Below are 19399 nucleotides of genomic sequence, written 5' to 3' on the forward strand. Positions count from 1 at the left end.
CTAGTGGAATAGCAACATTCCATGTAGAATCTCCAATAGTATCTATTTTATTTTTGTTACATTTGTACCCTGCGCTTTCCCACTCATGGCAGGCTCAATGCGGCTTACATGGGGCAATTGAGGGTTAAGTGACTTGCCCAGAGTCACAAGGAGCTGCCTGTGCCTGAAGTGGGAATCGAACTCAGTTCCTAGGACCAAAGTCCACCACCCTAACCACTAGGCCACTCCTCTTTATGGTGTTCTTTTGAGGTATTTCCACTAATCCAAGATGGACTGATATTGATGTTGTATTTTGCTCTTATGTTATCTGGTTGGTTCGGTATTTCTTTGATATAGAAAAGAATTGAAAAAAATAAAGTAAAACTAATTAAATAAGAGTTGTGGTATAAATGACTTTTCAACGTCTAAATCTCTGTGCTTATGTACCTTCCATGTTAAAGCAAAACCAGCCTTGCACCTAGAAGAATAGCTGAGTTCAATGATAGGAACACAAAACAAACATTTCAATTATTACAGAGCCAAAGGTCGATGTAGGAAAGGAAACAAGTCAGGAGAAATATTTTGGTATTTTATTAGTACCTCTTTAAGCAGAATCAAAATACTTAGCAAATTATTTAAAGATTTATCATGACTGCTTATATTTTTTTCTTCTTTAACAATATACAACATAATACTTTGTACTATCAAAAAAAAAATTTTTGATTTCTATCACTACATGTAATTGAGTATGCAAAGTAATCAAACCAGTGTGAAAATATAACAAATGCAGTAAAGATATTGTTTTGCTTCTTTGTAAAGAAAGTGCTTAAAAGATCAATCCTCCTCCCTCACACTCACTCATTTAAATAAATGACTGATTTCCTATAAGGAAGGGGGAGTCAGAGACTATGCTCTGGATAACACAGTTTAACAATCAGCCATACCTATCTTTCATACAGGATCCAGTCTAGTTCACAGCTTATCTGCCTCGACATACACCACTCCAGCACTGGGGAAGATACATCTGCAGACCCCAAACATAGTGGAATTCATAGGCCAGAAACAAGAAAATTCAACTGCATTATTTTCTATGCATAGGGAGTAATTTGAAAACCCTGTGTTTCATTACTTGTAAGTCTGATTTGAAAAGAAACAAATTAAATCCATTGCACTAAGAGTATTTCCTGTACAAGAATGAAAGCAGCTTCAACAGAACAATCCTCATGTTGCCAGCTTACGGTAGCCATCCATCATTCTCCGGAAGCACACCACTATGAAGAGCAGCAAATCACCTTTTTAAAGCAGGTGCAGTTCTCAACATCAATCAAGCTGTAAAACACAAGGAAAAGCCATCTCATTTCTTCAGCTGGCTTCCTCTTTCGTGGAAAGGCCTTAATATGGTAAAAGTTATTTGCACACGTGTGAATTAGTGTGGTCCAATTTTCTTAACCTTCGGAGTAAATCAGAATTGGTTTTCCTTCCTGGATTAAAATCATATATGCCCACGCTCTCTGAAGGTAAAGTGTGCAACTGCCCACCATTTCCATAGGTTGATCTTCTCCCAGGCAACATTCTGGGTATAGGACAGACGAGGTGAAAAATCAACTAGCTCCAGCACGAGCCATTAGGTCTTCCAATGCCTTGTCCTGGTTATTGTTATGCAATAATAAAACCTCTTTAATGTCTTTTTGCTCAAAACCCATTTCTTTAAATTTACTCATCAAGTGAAGAAATTCTGTGGTCTGATGGAAAGAAAGTAAAATGACGGTTAGATGTCCAACAAGAAAACTTCACTGCCACATCTCACTTAACACAAAGCCTGGTCAGAAGGGGGTACAGGACTTCCCACAAAGCCACTCATCACCATCTGTGAAAGGTTAAGGAAAAACTGGGTACACAGAGAACTAAAAGTCTTCATTTTAAGATATGATTCAAACATGCAAACTGCTCTGCTGACGTACAAGTTTAACCTCCAGAGACAGTAAATTATGCATTATCTGCAGAACCTCTTAGATAGCAATTTGGGGATTTTACTATTTGCACTCCCATAACATTGTTATGTTTAAGATATGGGCTTGATCTTTCCTTTATCATGATCAGCAGGTATTCCAGGACTGTTGCTGCCTGTTTTTTTAATTTCCTCATGCCTCTTTTCAGTGCATTTGTGGCAACTTTCTTTCGGTCAGCATTGAGGAAACCTTTCTGTACAACTGGTAATGCCCAGCTCCACCTCCCCCTTCTCAGTCAATTTCAGTTTAGTCTCCTTCTTTCTGCCCCCACCCCCTCAATGTATCATTTGTTCCTCTCCCCATTCATCTTACTCACTTTCTCTCCACCCTTAATAAAAACTCTCTCCTCTCATTCTACTGCTACACCAATTGTCTCCTAGTCCATAGTCTTTCAAAAAAAAAAAAAAAAAAACCAGTTTGTGCCCTTGAGCTGTCATAGATCTACAAACATTTAGGTGACCCACAACTCTCACCTACGTGATCAAACATCTTCATGAACCATTGCCCTTTATTAGAATCCACTTCACTTCTGTAACAGAGGCCCGTTTATAATATGGCTTCATAAGAAAAGGCTGGAAAAATACTTGGTTGAACATATTAAATGAAAGTGGCAGATAATCATCTTGTTTAAAGCAGTTTGAAAGTGCTTTGTGATAGCTTCATTGTTGGGGAATAAGAAGTTTGTGATACAGAACTGGAACTGGAGGATTGATACTGAAATTCTGACCAATCCTACGGAGGATCCAAAATCTGTGGTCATAGATGAATTTGTTGACAGATGTAATGAATTGTAATGGCAGTTTTACTAGGTAGTTGAAACTAGCTGGAGGGGGAGGGTTTCTTTTATGCATAGACTGTTGTGTTTTATTGCCAATTTTAAAAGTGGGGAAGGGGTGTGCAGAAATGTCGCTTTGGCTTGCCCTCCTGTTGCCTCCCCAAATATTTCTGTCTAGAGACACACCACTGCCTTGATTTGCAAAACAAGATCTGGGTTGAATCTGGCTATACTCACTTTGGAATTTATTGCAATAAAATTTTTTTTTTTTTTTTTTTTACATATTCTATCCTAATTGCTTTTTGAACCTATTGGTCCACCCCTACTCTTTCCCCTTCTTGTCCTGCCTCAAGCTATCCACTGAGACCAGTGTGTAATTTGAAAAATGCCCCCATTTAGCATGTCAATAATCAGCAATACTCAAAATACTACGTAGAAAGTTACATTACACTACCACACACAAACTTTAAATACAAGTACATAAAACAAAATAAAATCACAAATACAGTCCCATACAAAGGCTATATTCCCCATAAATCCTCAAGTACTAAAAACAGGGTTAAAAAAAAAAAACCAATGAAGTCTTCAAATGTTAATTGTGAATAATAAATGCACTTCAAGTTAGCTAGCAATATGCTCAAAACGTTTGGACTCTACTATAGACAGCGGCTCTCTCATCCTACAGTTTTTAAAGATTCTCAACTCCTGACTTTAAAGGGTCTCCCCATCCGGTGTGCTTTTTAAGTAACCAAAATATGCACTTAAACCCAACTCTTGCAACAAACGTATGCAAATCTAATAAATATTTCAGACATCCAGCAAACCAAGCTCATTTGTACTCCTTAAAGACAACGAATTTATTTGAATTTTTATTTCCAGTAATTAGATCTGCCTTTTACAAGCCTCCTAGTCCTTGAGAATGGCTCATTTACTCTTCCCAAAAGTACATCCACCTGTTCTACTCAACTCATTATTTTATAACCTCTTATACTTCCCTCGGTCATCTTCTCTAAGCTGAAGATCCCTAGCCACCTTAGCTTTCCCTCATTTGGGGGGGGGGGGGGGGGGGAGGATCCCATCCACTTTAGCATTTGTCACCCTTCCCTGTACCTTTTCTAATTGTGCTATATCTAAGAACTGCACACAATATTCAAGGTGTGTTCACATCAATACACAAAGCATTAATATTCTGTTTTATTTTCCATTCCTTTCCTCGTAATTCCTAATATTCTATTTCATTTAAGTATTTATATGCCTAAGCTGTTTACCACCCAGAACTTAAAGGATCTTGTTTTCTGGGATGCACACATTATTCATCCATATCTTGGGTCTGTAGCCACATATCTGTACACATGTAAAGTCCTTATGTCCTCCTTGGAAATTTGGTCTGGGTAGGAAATCAAAACAAAAAGCTATTTAATATGAGGAAGAGAGGACAGTCTACTTTCCGAAGGAAATGAAGGCTGATAAAACTGGCTCAAGTTAGCCAGTTTTGTACTATGAAGTAGAAGTAATATTCCATGGCTACTTCTAGATACATTACGGAGGATAACTGCCTTATACTGAGCTTAATGTACTTTCTCCCTACTCTCATTCTTGTTTAATATATATATATATATATTTTTTTTTAAGGGAATCTAAAATCGGAACTGGACTACTTCTCCTGAGACTTTTGGTTTTGTAAAAAGTTAGTGGGGGGGGGGGGGTGGATTCCACTAAGAATAAAAATACATTTTCCTTATATTTTTCTTTTTATAAGCTGTTTATTACTATTGTATTATGCTAATTTTTAAAGTTGGGATTGTATAAACCTTTTTTGTGACCTGCTTAGAGCAACTCTGGTTTGGCGGAACGTAAATGTTCAATTTAAATTCAAAGGCTGTCTTCTTTGATTCTGCCAGCATTTATCAATGAAGCTTAAGTTGACAGCGACATCTGCATAGAATCAATGCCTTTTGCATGAGCTCAGAGGTGCTTCAGAGCTATTCAAAACGCTTGTGCTCCACCTCAAGAAAGAAATGAAAGTCAGAGAGCAATTTCTTCTGTGTTAACAGTCTGAAAAATTATCATCATGAATGTGCAAGCACTTAAAGAGAACTAAGGACAGCTTCACACCCATAAATCACCAGTTTCTTTGAGCCACTAAAAAAAGGTACTTTAACCATGAACAGAAATGTAGAGACTAGTAACCAAGGCTAAAAGAAGCAGAAGACATTATGAGTACTTGTTTAATCTTTTGTAAATGGTCTCACCTTTTCCTCTGAACATTCATACAATTCCAGAGCTTCTTCTACAAGATGTGGATCAAATCCTCTCTCACATAACTGCCCATGTACAAACAGGTATTCAAGGACCTAAAAAGAAATAGAATTATATTCGATGCATACCGGAAAAATCATACTATGACAATTGGTGAGAGCAGTGAAGGATGGGTAGATACAGCAGGGGAGGGAAGATGAAACAGGACTAGTGACTCAGCAGGCCACAAAAGTGTGAACAGTGCGTATGGAAGCTTCATATACTCTAAGGAATACACCTTTCCAGTCTTGAGAGGCAATAACCTTGGTTTTTCTGCCTGATATTTGTGACCTGGATTGGACACTGCTGGGCTAGATGTATCATTGGTCTGACCTAGTATGGCTATTCTTATGTTAACCTGCTATGTATTAAGAAAAAATAAATCAAATCCTGTTTTTCCAGACAGGCATTTAAATTTCCTTCAAGCCTCCCTCCAACTTTGCATCATGACTTGCTGCGCTTGAATTTCTTTTCTACAGGAAATTGTTCTGCGATTTTAATGAAGCCTGGTATATACGTACATTATTTTTTTTTTAATTATATCTCCCCTTTCCCTTCTTTCCTCCTATGAGTACATTTTCACAGGAGCAGTGCTAGGGTTTCTGGTGTCTCCAAATTTGCACCCCTCTTCCTCTTTCTATCCCCCCCCCCTCCCGGGTATTGCATATCTTCCCTCCTCCTCCCCTCTGGTCCTGGATCTCAATTTTTTCTTCTGTCTTCCCATCCACTTGTTCAGCATTGCCTCTCTCACCCCCCCCCCCCCCCCGAAGTCCAGCATTACCCCTAATTTTCGCTTCCCCACCCAAGCATCACTCCCTCCCTGTTCCAGTATAGCGCCTCCATTCCCACTCGCCCAGCATCACCGCTCCCCCCCCCCCCAACCCAAGTCCAGCATTTCAAACCTACCTCCTTTACATCTGCTGCCACCACCATGCCTCTGGGCTTGTAGCAGCAAGTCAGGGAGCCTCAAAAGTACTTGTGCTCACCAAGCCCCTACTGCTCCCACCCCAGCAGCAACAACAGGGCCCCCCCTTCAACATCCAGTTTCTTCATGCTGCAAGCCCAGAGACAGCGGGGGGGGGGGGGGGAATCAGCCTGGGTCCTCTAATCCAATACCTCTTACTAATCCTTCAGGGCTGGCGCAAAAGGTAAGCGCAGTCATGGAAGCTTTTGGCATGTCAAACAGAGCTCCTCTGCTGTGCGGACCATGCTTACCAGGTTGTGCTGGCCCTGCATTTTCAGTATCTCAAGCTTGTGTGTGTAGGGTTTGTGTTGAAGGCTGTGTACATTTTGATAGCCCTCTCTGGACACCAATCTATATCCTTGAAAGTACACAGAACTAAACAATACTCAAGATGGAGTCTCACTTGTCATCCCAAAATATTTCTAGCCTTCCCTATAGCTCTAGGACAGACTGCAACCTTCCAATTATCTAAAATTATTCTTCCTAGCTCTCGTGCCCATCTCCCATTTGACATCTCACATTCTACTGAAAAAAAAAAAAAGAGAGACTTAGATTTTGTACCCTAGTTTTGAGTCTGGCCACCTCTGCCCAAGTCCTGTGTCATATGAAATTTAGTCATACCTGTTAATTTCCTTTCCTTAGTCCAGCCACATCTGGTCAAGTAGCATTTATGTTCCTTTTCCTACCAGCAGACGAAAGTAGAGAGCTGAAACTTCCAGTAACAAGATACAGGCTTGTACTCTGCTGGAACTTTCATGCCACTGCCAAAGCAGCATAAGGTTCTGCAAGCCACCCCAAAGCCCCATCTGCTACTGCAACACAAAAAGCTTCCACAATTAACCTCTAACCTTAACTATATACATAGTGAGAGGAAAGCAGAGTGCCCAGGGGATTCCCAGGCCAGAGTCTTCCAGGGCAAGTCTCAGACTGGTTTGGCTGGACTAAAAGAAAGGATTCAACAGGTATGACTTAAGCTTTACCTTCCTTAGCATCCCAGCCTCACTAGTCGGGACAAGTGGGATGTACTCAAGCAGAATGTCACTGAGAAGGGAAAGAAAGGGCCCCTATAACACCGCCCTGCCAAAAGCCAAGTGGTCTCTGGCTAAAACATGAAGTTGTATGTTTCACAAAGGAGTGAAGAGATGACCGAATTTGTCTTACAAATGTCTTCAGGTGAAACCACACAGGCCTCTATGTAGAATACAGGTAGAATGTACCCCTCAGCTTCAGTATATTCCAAATGTATGCACCTCAATAGCTACCTTGATCCAGCTTGCTATTATTGCCTTGGAAACCACTACACCCTTGCACAGCCCATTAAAAAAAAAAAAATACAAATCGTCCAAGAGAAACACAGTAATTTTGTTTCCTGCAAGTAGCAGAGCAACACTCTGCACATCTAGTTTATGACGTTTTCTGGACTAACTGCCCAATCTCCAGTCCTCAAAAGCAGGGAGCCAAACTTCCTGATTAACGTAGACCTGGGAAATCACCTTCAACAGGAAGACCAGGAAATGGACTCATCCAAAATGGGCAAGAGCGAGCCTGTAATTCTGAAACCCTACACACTAAGGAGATAACCAGCAAAGTCTTTTAGAAAGGCCACTTTCATTGGTTCAAAGGGCGGGCCCGCAAGAACATTCAGGTCTCAAGAAAGGAGAGAAAGATGGTTTACCGCAACTACAACACTTCCTTCAAGAACCACAAAGCATCCAACTGCACTGCCAGGAAAAAGCTGCCAATTTTCCCTCCAACAGGCAACAGCAGCCACCTAAACTTTCAGGACGCAGAGGGCCAGCCCTTGTTGAAACTCCTCTGGCAGAAATCTAACAAAGCAAGGACCTGCGCTCAAAGAGAATGAACACTTCCAAGACCTTCCAGACCCAAACACAGGCTAGGGAGATGGTGGACTTCTGGGCTCTTAGAAGGGTAGAAATCATTGTGGCCAAAAGCCCTCACCTTTTTTAGGCAACATTCTCAAGAGCAAACCATAAGCCAGAAAGGAGGTGAATCCTCATCTCCACCAGCCCCTGCAGGAGACCACTAGAAGGTGATTGGGGGGGGGGGCAGCCTGCAAGCATACACACTGTCCACATATCAAGGCCACTCTGGGGCTAACAGAAGAATCAGAAATGGGCACCGAGTCACTCTGCGCAGCACCTTGACTATAAGGGACCAAGGAGGAAATATGGAGAGTGGCTCCTACCAGTGTCACTAGCACCACATGTCTCTCTTCTAAGACTGAAGAAGTTAACCACCTTGATATTGATTCGAGGTCATCAGATCGAACACTGGTCTCCCCTACCTGTTATCTCTCAGAGCTCAACTCCCACTTCCCTAAGATCTATAAAAAATATAAGAATAGTCATACTGGGTCAGACCGATGGTCCATCTAGCCCAGTATCCTATTTTCAACAGTGATCAAATCCAGGTCACAAGTACCTGGCAGAAACCCAAATAGTAGCAATCCCGGGGCAAGCAGTGGCTTCCCATGTCTATCTCAATATCAGACTATGGACTTTTCCTCCAAGAACTTGTCCAAACCTTTTTTTTTTTTTTTTTTTTTTTAAACTCAGATACGCTAACCGCTGATATCACATCCTCTGGCAACGAGTTCCAGAGCTTTACTATTTGTTGAGTGAAAAAATATTTCCTCTTATTTGCTTTAAAAGTACTTCCATGTAGCTTCATTAAAAAAATAAAAGAAATTCAATTCACTTTTACCCGTTCTACACTAGCTGGCGCTAGTATGGCGCTAACAGCCTCTAGCGCCGGCGTTTGCTTTTGATCATCTGCCTGCTGGTCTTGTAGGCAGGCTTTGTTGAATAACAGAGGTGTAGTGAGGTGTTTAATTCAGCACTGGAGATTGGTCTCACAGCTAGCACAATCCACAGATCTTTTTTTTAAGGCCCTCCCTCCCTGCCCCTCAGCCTACCCACCCCAAGTGTGACACTTCCTAATCCACTTCCTATCCCCTTCAAATAAATCTATATCTAAATTGTAGCCAAGTTTGAGAATGTCTGACAGCTGTTACTTTGAGCTGCCTTCTTTTTATCAGGTGCTGTTAATGATTTTAGATAAACAGGAATTTTCTTTCTATATCTATGTATCTCGATAGATAGATAGATAGATAGATAGATAATCCCTGTTTATCTAAAATCATTAACAGCACCTGATAAAAAGAAGGCAGCTCAAATTAACAGCAGTCAGACATTCTCAAACTTGGCTACAATTTAGATATAGATTTATTTGAAGGGGATAGGAAGTGGATTAGGAAGTGTCACACTTGGGGTGGGTAGGCTGAGGGGCAGGGAGGGAGGGCCTTAAAAAAAAGATCTGTGGATTGTGCTAGCTGTGAGACCAGTCTCCAGTGCTGAATTAAACACCTCACTACACCTCTGTTATTCAACAAAGCCTGCCTACAAGACCAGCAGGCAGATGATCAAAAGCAAACGCCGGCGCTAGAGGCTGTTAGCGCCAGCGTTCGCTACCGCCCCATGATCAGAGCCCTCGATATATATACATATATCCAGGTTTACTGTTCCTTTCTTTATATATATCTAAAAGAAGGATATTAGTTTACTCTCTCTTTTTCCTTTAAAAAAAAAAAACCCTTGTTAATCAGCTTACTCTAGGCTTCTCTTTTTACCCAAGTTTATTTATTTAATTTATTTATTTTAGATTTTGCTCACACCTTTTTCAGTAGTAGCTCAAGGTGAGTTACATTCAGGTACTCCGGATATTTCTCACAATCTAAGTTTGTACCTGAGGCAATGGAGGGTTAAGTGACTTGCCCAAGATCACAAGGAGCAGCAGTGGGATTTATACTCTTTTCATATATACTCTGTAAAAAGAACTAGCCCTACAGAAGCTCTTAGCAGCATTACTATTGCATGGAAGGATAAGCAAAGAAATCACTAAGTCAGATATTTGTTAACTATTAATAGTCATCAGATTTTATTTCTGGGTCTCAAATTAGCAAGATTAATCCCTTAAATTAAGCCTACAAAGCAAACACACTACACTACACATCAGATACATATATAATTCTAAAGCCTGAAACACTAGGCAAATCATCGTATGTCCCGATAATAGGTAAGGAAGTACACAGAACTACACCCACAGAAGGAATCTGAACAGGTGCTTAAATCTAATGGAACAGCAGAGAAGCAGTGGGGAAGGTAGGCTCTTTCCAAAAGCAGAGACGGACGTGCGATTAAAAATACTTTATTGGTAACATCAAACAAATATATGACAACACAGCTGTGTTTCGGCGCCGTAGCACCTTCCTCTGGAGTCTTATGAAGGACTATGATGTTAAAATCCAGCTTAATATATACTGCAAGTGGGACCACAGTCCACAATCCGGATTGAGTCACTTCTGCTTGTGGACTGTGGTCCCACTTGCAGTATATATTAAGCTGGATTTTAACATCATAGTCCTTCATAAGACTCCAGAGGAAGGTGCTACGGCGCCAAAACACAGCTGTGTTGAGTCATATATTTGTTTGATGTTACCAATAAACTATTTCTAATCGCACGTCCGTCTCTGCATTTGGAAACAGCCTTCCTTCCCCACTCCTTCTCTGCTGTTCCATTGGACTTCTTTCGTGGGGGATCTAGTGCACCTCCACACCTCGTGTGGTCTCAGGTGCTTAAATCTCACATTAATATAGCTAACTACTTCTTGTAACTTTCAGAACAGATGAAGGATAAAATAGGATCAGGAATTTTCCTTTCTGGTACAAAAAGCATCTACAGGTAAAGTATGGCTAAAGAAACATCGGGCCCCTAAAGCTACTGCTCTTACAGCTTCTGCTTCTGTCCAGACTGAATGCTAGATCCAAGGCGAGGGACTGGTTTCATTTGCTAAACATATGTACATTGAATCCCTCATGAAAGAAGTACAACAACTAAGAGAGGAGGTGGCAAGACTAAGAAGCATCTGTGGCAACCAGAAATCCATCCTGGAAATGCATCTCAAGGTGTTGGGGATCTCCAACAAAGGGATTGGAGATTTTGTACAGAAAGAGGGACAACAGGACACAGACCACCAGGATCCTGCAAAATCAACCCCCCCAACTCCAAAGCTATTCTGGACCTGGTGATTACAAACGGGGAGAGTGTTTCTCATATTACAGTGGCTGATCTTTGGCATCTAGCAATCACTGAATGGTGTGGTTCAATATTAAGACACATGCGACTGAAGGGTCTAGACTTCAAAATTACTAACATTGTCAAGATGGGGGAATATCTCAAGGAACAGTTAGTTGGATGGGAATGCTAAAGTAGAGCAGCAGTGTGAAAAACTGAAAGAAGCTCTTTTAAAGGCGACAAACCTTCATGTTAGAAAAGTATGTAAAAGTAAGAGGAAAAGATGGCCATTTGGTTCTCAAATGAAGTAGCAGAAAAGGTAAGAAATTAAAAAGGGCTAGCCTTCATAAGTTACAAGACAATGCAGAAAAAGGAAGCCAGGCAAAAATATCTAGAAAAGCTAACAGAAGCTGGAAAAGCTGTCAAGAAAGCAAAGATACAAATGGAAGAAAAGATAGCCAATACAGTAAAACTAGGGGACAAGACATATTTTAGATATGTGATAGAAGGAAGTGCCAAAATGGCATTGTGAGGCTTAAGTGTGAAGGGGAGGATTATGTAGAAGCTGATAAGGTTAAAGATGAACTGTTTAACAATTATTTCTGTTCCGTGTTCACAGATGAAAGGCAGAAAACAAATGCTAAAGGGAATGGATGTTCGGTAGACCAGGACCGACTCTCAGAAGACACGGTTCGGGAGGAGATAGCTAAACTCAAAATAGACAAAGTGATGGGGCCTGATGTGGTACATCCAAGGGTTCTCAAAGAACTCTGGGAAGCTCTGGCGGCTCTGTTGCCTGACTTCTTCAATGCTTCCTTAAGAGTCTGGAGTGGTCCCGGAGGATTGGAGAAGGGTGCATGTGGACCCTCTGCACAAGAGTGGAAGTAAGGAGGAATTTGGCAATTAAAATAAACTAATAAAAATGCTCCTAAAGTGGAGGATTATGAGGCTTCTAGAATCGAATGGACTGCAGGGCCTGAGACAGCATGGTTTCACTAGAAGCAGGTCTTGTCAGACAAATCTGATCGACTTCTTTAACTGGGTGATCAAATAGTAACAGAGTAGATGACGGCAGAAAAAGACCTGCATGGTCCATCCAGTCTGCCCAACAAGATAAACTCATATGTGTATACCTTACCTTGATTTGTACCTGCCTTTTTCAGGGCACAAACCGTACAAGTCTGCCCAGCAGTATTTCCCGCCTCCCAACCACCAGTCCCACCTCCCATCACCAGCTCTGGCACAGACCGTATAAGTCTGCCCCTCCACTATCCTCGCCTCCCAACCACCAACCTCTCTTCCCCCACCTGGATACAGGAAAGACACTAGATGTGATATACCTGGATTTTAGCAAAGCCTTTGACATGATTCCACACAGGTGACTGATAAACAGTGCCCTTCGTATGGGCGCTAAAATGACTGACTGGGTTAAAATCTGGTTAAGTGGAAGGAGACAGAGGGTAGTGGTAAATGGAGTTTGCTCCAAGGAAAAGGATCAGTCCTTGGACCAGCTCTTTTTAACATCTTTGTGAGCGATATTGTGGAAGGTCTGGTAAGGATTGTCTCTCTGCAGATGATACCAAACTTTGTAATAGGGTAGACACCCCGGAGGGCGTGGATGGCATGGAAGAATCTGGCAAAGCTTGAAGATGGTCCAGCAACTGGCAACTCAGATTTAATGCTTAAAAAAAAAAAAAAATGCAGGGTCATACACTTAGATTGCAAAAATCCAAAGGAAAGGTATAGTATAGGGGGTGAAGTGCTTCTATGTACGAAAGAAGTGCGAGACTTGGGGGTGATGTGCCTGATGATCTCAAGGTGGCCAAACAGGTAGAAAAGGTGACTATCAAAGCCAGAAGGATGCTCGGTTACATAGGGAGAAGAATGGCCAGCAGGAAAAATAAGAGGTGATAGTGCCTTTATATTCGGTGAGGCCCCATTTAGAATACTGTGTGCAATTCTGGAGACCGCAACTACGAAACGATATAAACAGGATGGAATCAGAGGGCAGCTACAAAATTGATCAGTGGTCTCTTTCATAAAGCACAGGGGGCCAGACTTAAGACTCTCAATATGTATACTTTGGAAGAAAGGTGGGAAGACAGGATATACTAGACCAATCTGGGATTTGTGAGAAAGTCTTGTCCTGGTCTCAGGGCTTCCTGAAGACTAGGTCTTACAGTAAAAGTGTTGGGTGCGTTATTATCGCCTTGGTCTTCAAGCTGTGGTATGCCGCAAGGCTCGCTCTTATCTCCAATATTATTTAATGTCATGATGGCTCCACTGGAGGGTGGGGAGGGGACGAGTCAATGGGATTCCATCCTTTTATCAATGCGGATGATGTCACTATTTACATCCCTTTTCGAGGTTACATCCAGGATTAAAAATGGCTTTGAATGAATGGAATCTTGAGCCTCTGAATTCAGGCTAAAATTAATGAAGAGAAGACTAAATTTTTGGTAGTAACTAATCTGTTTGACCATGATCCCTACAGCAACTTTAGCATTGACTATTTCCCTATCCTTCTCAGTCCACTCTAAAAACTTTAGGGGTTGTGGTTGATTGGCACTTAACCTTTGAATCTCAGGTGTCCTCGGTGGTTACGAAGCACATTAGGACCTTTTTTCCCCCTCCAAATTGATATTTTCAGATTACTTGTCCAATCTCTTGTTTTGACCCAATTTGATTTTAATTCTATCTGTTCAGAGTGTAAAGACTGCAAACAGCCCAAAATATCGTGGCTAGACTATGCAAGTAAGACGCTTTCAGAGAGCTATTCCTTTGCTGATAAATTTACATTGGCTTCCCATTAGGGCCAGGATTGTATTCAAACTTTGTGCTCTCATATTTCAGATTTTGTATGATATTGCCCCAGACTATATATTGTCCGTTACTTTGCCTTCTCACAATTCAATCTTTGGTGCAAGAGACTACCTGTGTCTTCATTTTCCTACCTGTAAAAAAAGTAGTTTATAAATCTATACATTCAGCTAGTTTTTCATACCCAAGTACTAAATGATGGAATTCCTTGCTGAAATATGTAAGATCCCAACATGATAAGCTTTTGAAATCTTTCCTTTTCAAAACATTTCTGTCAATTGATTCTGGTGTCTACCCATCTTCAAATCATTGCTCAAAGCCCACCTCTTCAATGTCGCCTTCGGCACCTAATCACTACACCTTTTCTCAGGAAATCTAAACTACCCCAACTTGACATTTCGTCCTTTAGATTGTAAGCTCTTCTGAGCAGGGACTGTCCTTATTTGTTAATTTGTACAGCGCTGCGTAACCCTAGTAGCGCTCTAGAAATGTTAAGTAGTAGTAGTAGTGTCTAAACTCCCCCTTATGCTTTATTATTGAATTCTTTATATATTTACAACTCTTTCCTTATTGATTTGTGTGGATTGATGTATTTTGTTTCATATTTTGAAATGACTTTTTTTTTTTAGCTTGTTAGCCACACTGAACTCAAAATTATTCGGGAAAATGTGGTGTATAAATGCCAAACATAAATATGATAGAGACATTTAAATACCTCTGTGGCATTAATGTACAGGAGGTGAACCTCTTTCAAATGAAGAAAAACTCTGCAATGAGAGGGCATAGAATGAAGTTAAGAGGTTATAGGCTCAAGAAAGGGATCTAGGTGTAGTCGTCGTCAATACATTGAAACCCTCTGCTCAGTGTGCAGCTGCAGGCTAAGAAAGCAAACAGATAGTTATGGTATTATTAAGAAAGGAATGGAAAACAAAAATGAGGACATTATAAAGCCTTTGTATCGCTCCATGGTGTGACCACATCTCGAATATTGTGTTCAATTCAAAAAACGATATAGTGGAATTAGAAAAGGTACAGAGAAGGGCAACGAAAATTATAAAGGGGATGGGACGACTTCCCTATGAGGAAAAGCTAAAGCGGCTGGGGCTCTTCAGCTTGGAGAAAAGACAGCTGAGGGGAGAAAAGACAGCTGAGGGGAGATATGATATAGAGGTCTATAAAATGTGGAGTGGAACGGGTAGATGTGAATCGCTTGTCTACTCTTTCCAAAAATACTAGGACCAGGGGCATAGCTAGGTGGGAACATGGGGGCATAAGCCCCCACAGATTAAGCCCTGGCCCACTCTACTCTGGACCACCCTCCCGCCGCTCCACCCCCCCCTCCCAGGTACCTTTGCTGGTGGGGGTTCACAACCCCCACCAGCCGAAATCTTCTTCAGCGCTGGTCAACTCTGGTGCCTTTGCTGATGATCTGTTTCTGACTCCTGCGTGCAAGTCCTGCAGGAAAGGTATGCGGCGGTGATGGGGGAGGGGCAGCGGCAGTGGCGGGGAGGTCCAAAGTGGTGGGCAGGTGGGCTAAACTGTGCCCCCCCCCCTCGGGCTCTGGACCCCCCTCCTGCCGAGGTCTGGCTACGCCCCTGACTAGGACTATGGGGCATGAAATGAAGCTACAAAGTATTAAATTAAAAACGAATCAGAGAAAAGTTTTCACTCAACGTGTAATTAAGCTCTGGAATTCGTTGACAGAGAATGTAGTAAAAGCAGTTAGCTTAGCAGGATTTAAAAAAAGGTTTGGATGGCTTCCTAATGGAAAAGTCTATAGACCATTATTAAAATGGACTTGGGGAAAATCCATTGCTTATTTCTAGGTTAAGCAGCATAAAATGTACTGTACTTTTATCTTGCCAGGTACTTGTGATCTGGATTGGCCACTGTTGGAAACAGGATGCTGGATTTGATGGACCTTTGGTCTGTTCCAATATGGCAATACTTATGTACTTATGACTAATCTAAGGAAAGAGTAGTGGCCGCGTGGAATCACCTCTCGGTGTGTCTGAATTAAAGAAAGTGTGGGACAGGCACTTCGGATCTCTTAGGAAAAGGAGGAGACAGTGGTTGCTGTGGATGGGCAGACTGGATAAGCCATTTGGCTCTTATCTGCTGTCATGTTTCTATGTTTCTAAATACATGCTCATGAAAATGGCATGGACAAATCAAGATGAAGGACATATGTAGTATCACATCATACCTTATGAGTTTATCTTGTTGGGCAGACTGGATGGACCATGTGGGTCTGCCGTTATCTAGTATCTAGGGGTGGAGGAGTGGTCTAGTGGTTAGAGCACGGGTCTTGCAATCCCAAGGTGGTTTTGAAATCCAGAAGTGGCTGGTTCAAATCCCACTGCTGCTCCTTGTGATCTTGGGCAAGTCACTTAACCCTCCATTGCCTCAGGTACAAACTTAGATTGTGAGTCCTCCTGGGACAGAGAAATATCCAGTGTACCTGAATGTAACTCACCTTGAGCTACTACTGAAGGTGTGAACAAAATCTAAATAAATAAATAGTATGTTACTACATATGAAGAGCTGATAAAAAGCTCTGTGGAAGTCAGTCTAACATTCTAAATAAACTAAACCTAAAAGATTCCAGCATCTAAAGATTTCTCCCATGAGCGTGTTTTGAAACAAGGTCTTTTTCAGTGTAGATTCAACCACCATGGCATAAGAAAACTATTGTTTCAATAATCTGGGAGCCTTTGGGACTCTTTAGAGTCAACCTTCTTATTTAAACGTACTACAGAGAAGGTCTCCCTCACATCTCTGAGGATTCTGTGAACACACACTGTCAATTCTGGTTGGGAGCAGGGGTGGCTAGGCTATCAAGGAAGCAGAGGATGTCCAAGTTTCTGCTCTGGGTTCCTCCTCTGTTTAACTTAAATGAACAGCCTCAGCAATTTCTTATACAAATTCAAAGTTCCTCAAAAGCATTTTCTTATCTCACATGGTACAGACTGTTCTGATGGTAATGCCAGTTGAACTCTTTAGAAAATATCCGCAGGGTTGGTCTGAGTATTTCTGGGATTCTGATTATGAGCCAGAGGATAAATCTGGATCTCTGCCTGTTTCAATCTGACTTTGGTGTCGAACCTTGGATGAGGATGTCGAGATACAGAAGACCTCTGATGTTTTGGCAAAGGCTTCCTTCCCCCCCTCCCCCAACACCTCCTACCCCCCACAGCACACTGGAGATCAACAACGGTGCAACAGACGTTAGACCCAGAGGCCTTCAAGGTCTCAGTATCAATGCTTCCCCAGCAGGCAGTGCATATCAAGAAGCAGCTGTCGTCTACATCAGATCGTCAAAGCTGTAGGATTGTGTTGTGCAAAGAAGCATTCCAAATGCTCATCAAATCACCTCATGAACTGCTCCTCAAAAGCTGCCACTGTCAAAAGATGTGGGGAATATAACGGGATTGGTCATGGCCTCCTAAGGCACTTGAGGAGTACCAGAAGCCAGGTCTTTGGTCCTTGGAGGTTATTCAGCCCCAGTGATACCAAACAGGATGATTAGTTCACACATCAAGCAGTGGAGGAGAGGGAGATTAGACAATACCAGAGGTGATCATGATGCTGCACTCTGATGAGATGTGATGTTAATGTGCCCAATCCTTGGCCTTGTGTTTGGCATCATGAGCCCTCAGTGTTGAGGATAAATTCTAACCTCTTCTTCAGGCAGGACTCAGATGAGCATCAACAGAGGCAATCTGGATTAGTAATCAACATCAAAGGTGAACACTGCACTCTCAATACAGACGCATCCCAGCACACACGGAGGCCGATGCTTCCAATGCTCAAACAAACATCAATGGACCTGAATTCTCAGCACCATGAAGTCACTCACACTGCTTTTCAGGACCATGAAGACCTCTCTTACATCTGAACAAATTTACAAGAGGGATCATGGTCAAGCCTCAGACCATGAAAACACCAATTACAGATATCTGTAATGGGTATGGTCATGTTCCACTGAGTGCACTTAAAGCAGCTTTTTTTTATTTTGCTTTGGCTATTTTTCCAAATGACTCAATTTTGACAAGTGATACCCCACCCACGAGTCCGAGGTCCTCAGAAGCCTATCCTGGGCTGGATGCAAAAAAAATAAATAAAATAAAGGAAAAACTTGAAAGCAGCCAAAAACCTAAAGATGTTACTGTGAAAAAGTACTGCATAAGAGTGACTGGATTAAGCAAAAAAGTCACTTTAAAAAACAAAATTACATCTTTATGTACACTCCGGTGACATGTGACCAACTGGCTCTGTGGAAAGACAAAGGCGGTTCGACTTGACAATGGCAGGTGGGAATTTAGATTCATGCACAGTGAAGTAATCCAAAAGCTTCTAGTAATACTAAGCTGAAGCTTCTTTACCCATAGTTCCATCTAACATCACCTATATTACGTGGGCCTGATATTCTATTTATCATCAGAGAACCAAATCAACATTTTAATTTGATGATAGGTAGTCTTGATTATCGGAAACAAGCCAAAGCCAAGCCAGAGCAGAATAAGATTAGCTAGGTCTAACAGTGGGGACCAGACAGCTGCAGAAACAGCTGTGAAGGAAAAATATTGCTCTTAAGTCCCTTGTGATGAACCAGAGCAGTCCCAGGAGAAGCCTAAGCAAGGATTTTGTTCAAGAGGATGGGGTGACTGGTTTCTTTTCAAAAGAGAATTGTGAAAATGCAAAGCCCATGACAGAGGGAAAAGGAAAGGAGCACAGTGAGAGGCCTTATAAAGATTCTGACTCCCAGTGGCTTCAATGCACAAATAAAGTGAACTGCAATCTATGGGAAGCCACCATACCTGTTCTATATTCTGTCCTTGCTTCTGCATGGCTTTTATGACGTTCTCATACGAGTAGCCCATGCTAACGATTGTCTCCACACACTGCCTTTCACTGCTAGACAGGGCCTGCAGCAAGTCCAAGTACACTGCTCCAGTGGACCACTTTGTGCAGCTGGTGTTACCAGACACTTTAGACTGTGGGATCTTCAGGGTTGTTGTCTGCCAAAGAAACAAAAACTCCTGAAAAAATGACCACCTACCATTAATATTTCATGCAAGATTTTTTTTTTTTAAGTTCAGTAAAATCTTTGCAATCCCAGAAAGATAATGCACTGCCTCAACAAGTAACTCAGTACAAACATCTTCAGAACGTTAGCCGCACACAACAGCATATGATGACAAAGAAAACATTTTAATCTGATCCTTATTTGACAAACCAGTTCATCTCAAGTAGCTACTCCCTCCCCCCTCCCCTTACTACCACCAATACTGAGCTTCACTGGGCTATCTAAGCTACATTTCTTACATCTTATTTCTTGCCCTGTTGGTTCTGAATGCCCCTGCATTTATAATCCATTCTACATTATGTAGAGAACAATGCTCAGGGTGCAGTAAGCACCTTGAAAATGATATACAGGCATTACAATAATCTGTTTTA

General features: G+C 41.7%; 1 protein-coding gene across 2 annotated transcripts in view; it reads right to left on the reverse strand.

Moving 5' to 3' along the window:
* Positions 1 to 600: 600 nt before the first annotated feature.
* The window catches only part of LOC115462830 (ubiquitin-associated protein 1-like), an 84157-nt gene continuing 65358 nt past the window's right edge, over positions 601 to 19399 (reverse strand). Inside the window, exons 5-7 of one of the 2 annotated variants that reach the window (XM_030192859.1) lie at positions 18760 to 18960; positions 5016 to 5117; positions 601 to 1721 (exon numbers count right to left, since the gene is read on the reverse strand). In XM_030192859.1, coding sequence (XP_030048719.1) covers positions 1581 to 1721; positions 5016 to 5117; positions 18760 to 18960 — 444 coding nt within the window. In that variant the 3' untranslated portion in view covers positions 601 to 1580. The other variant, XM_030192860.1, reaches the window with a different exon arrangement.

This window comes from Microcaecilia unicolor, chromosome 2 (assembly GCF_901765095.1).
Source record: "Microcaecilia unicolor chromosome 2, aMicUni1.1, whole genome shotgun sequence".
Classification (NCBI taxonomy): Eukaryota; Metazoa; Chordata; class Amphibia; order Gymnophiona; family Siphonopidae; genus Microcaecilia; species Microcaecilia unicolor.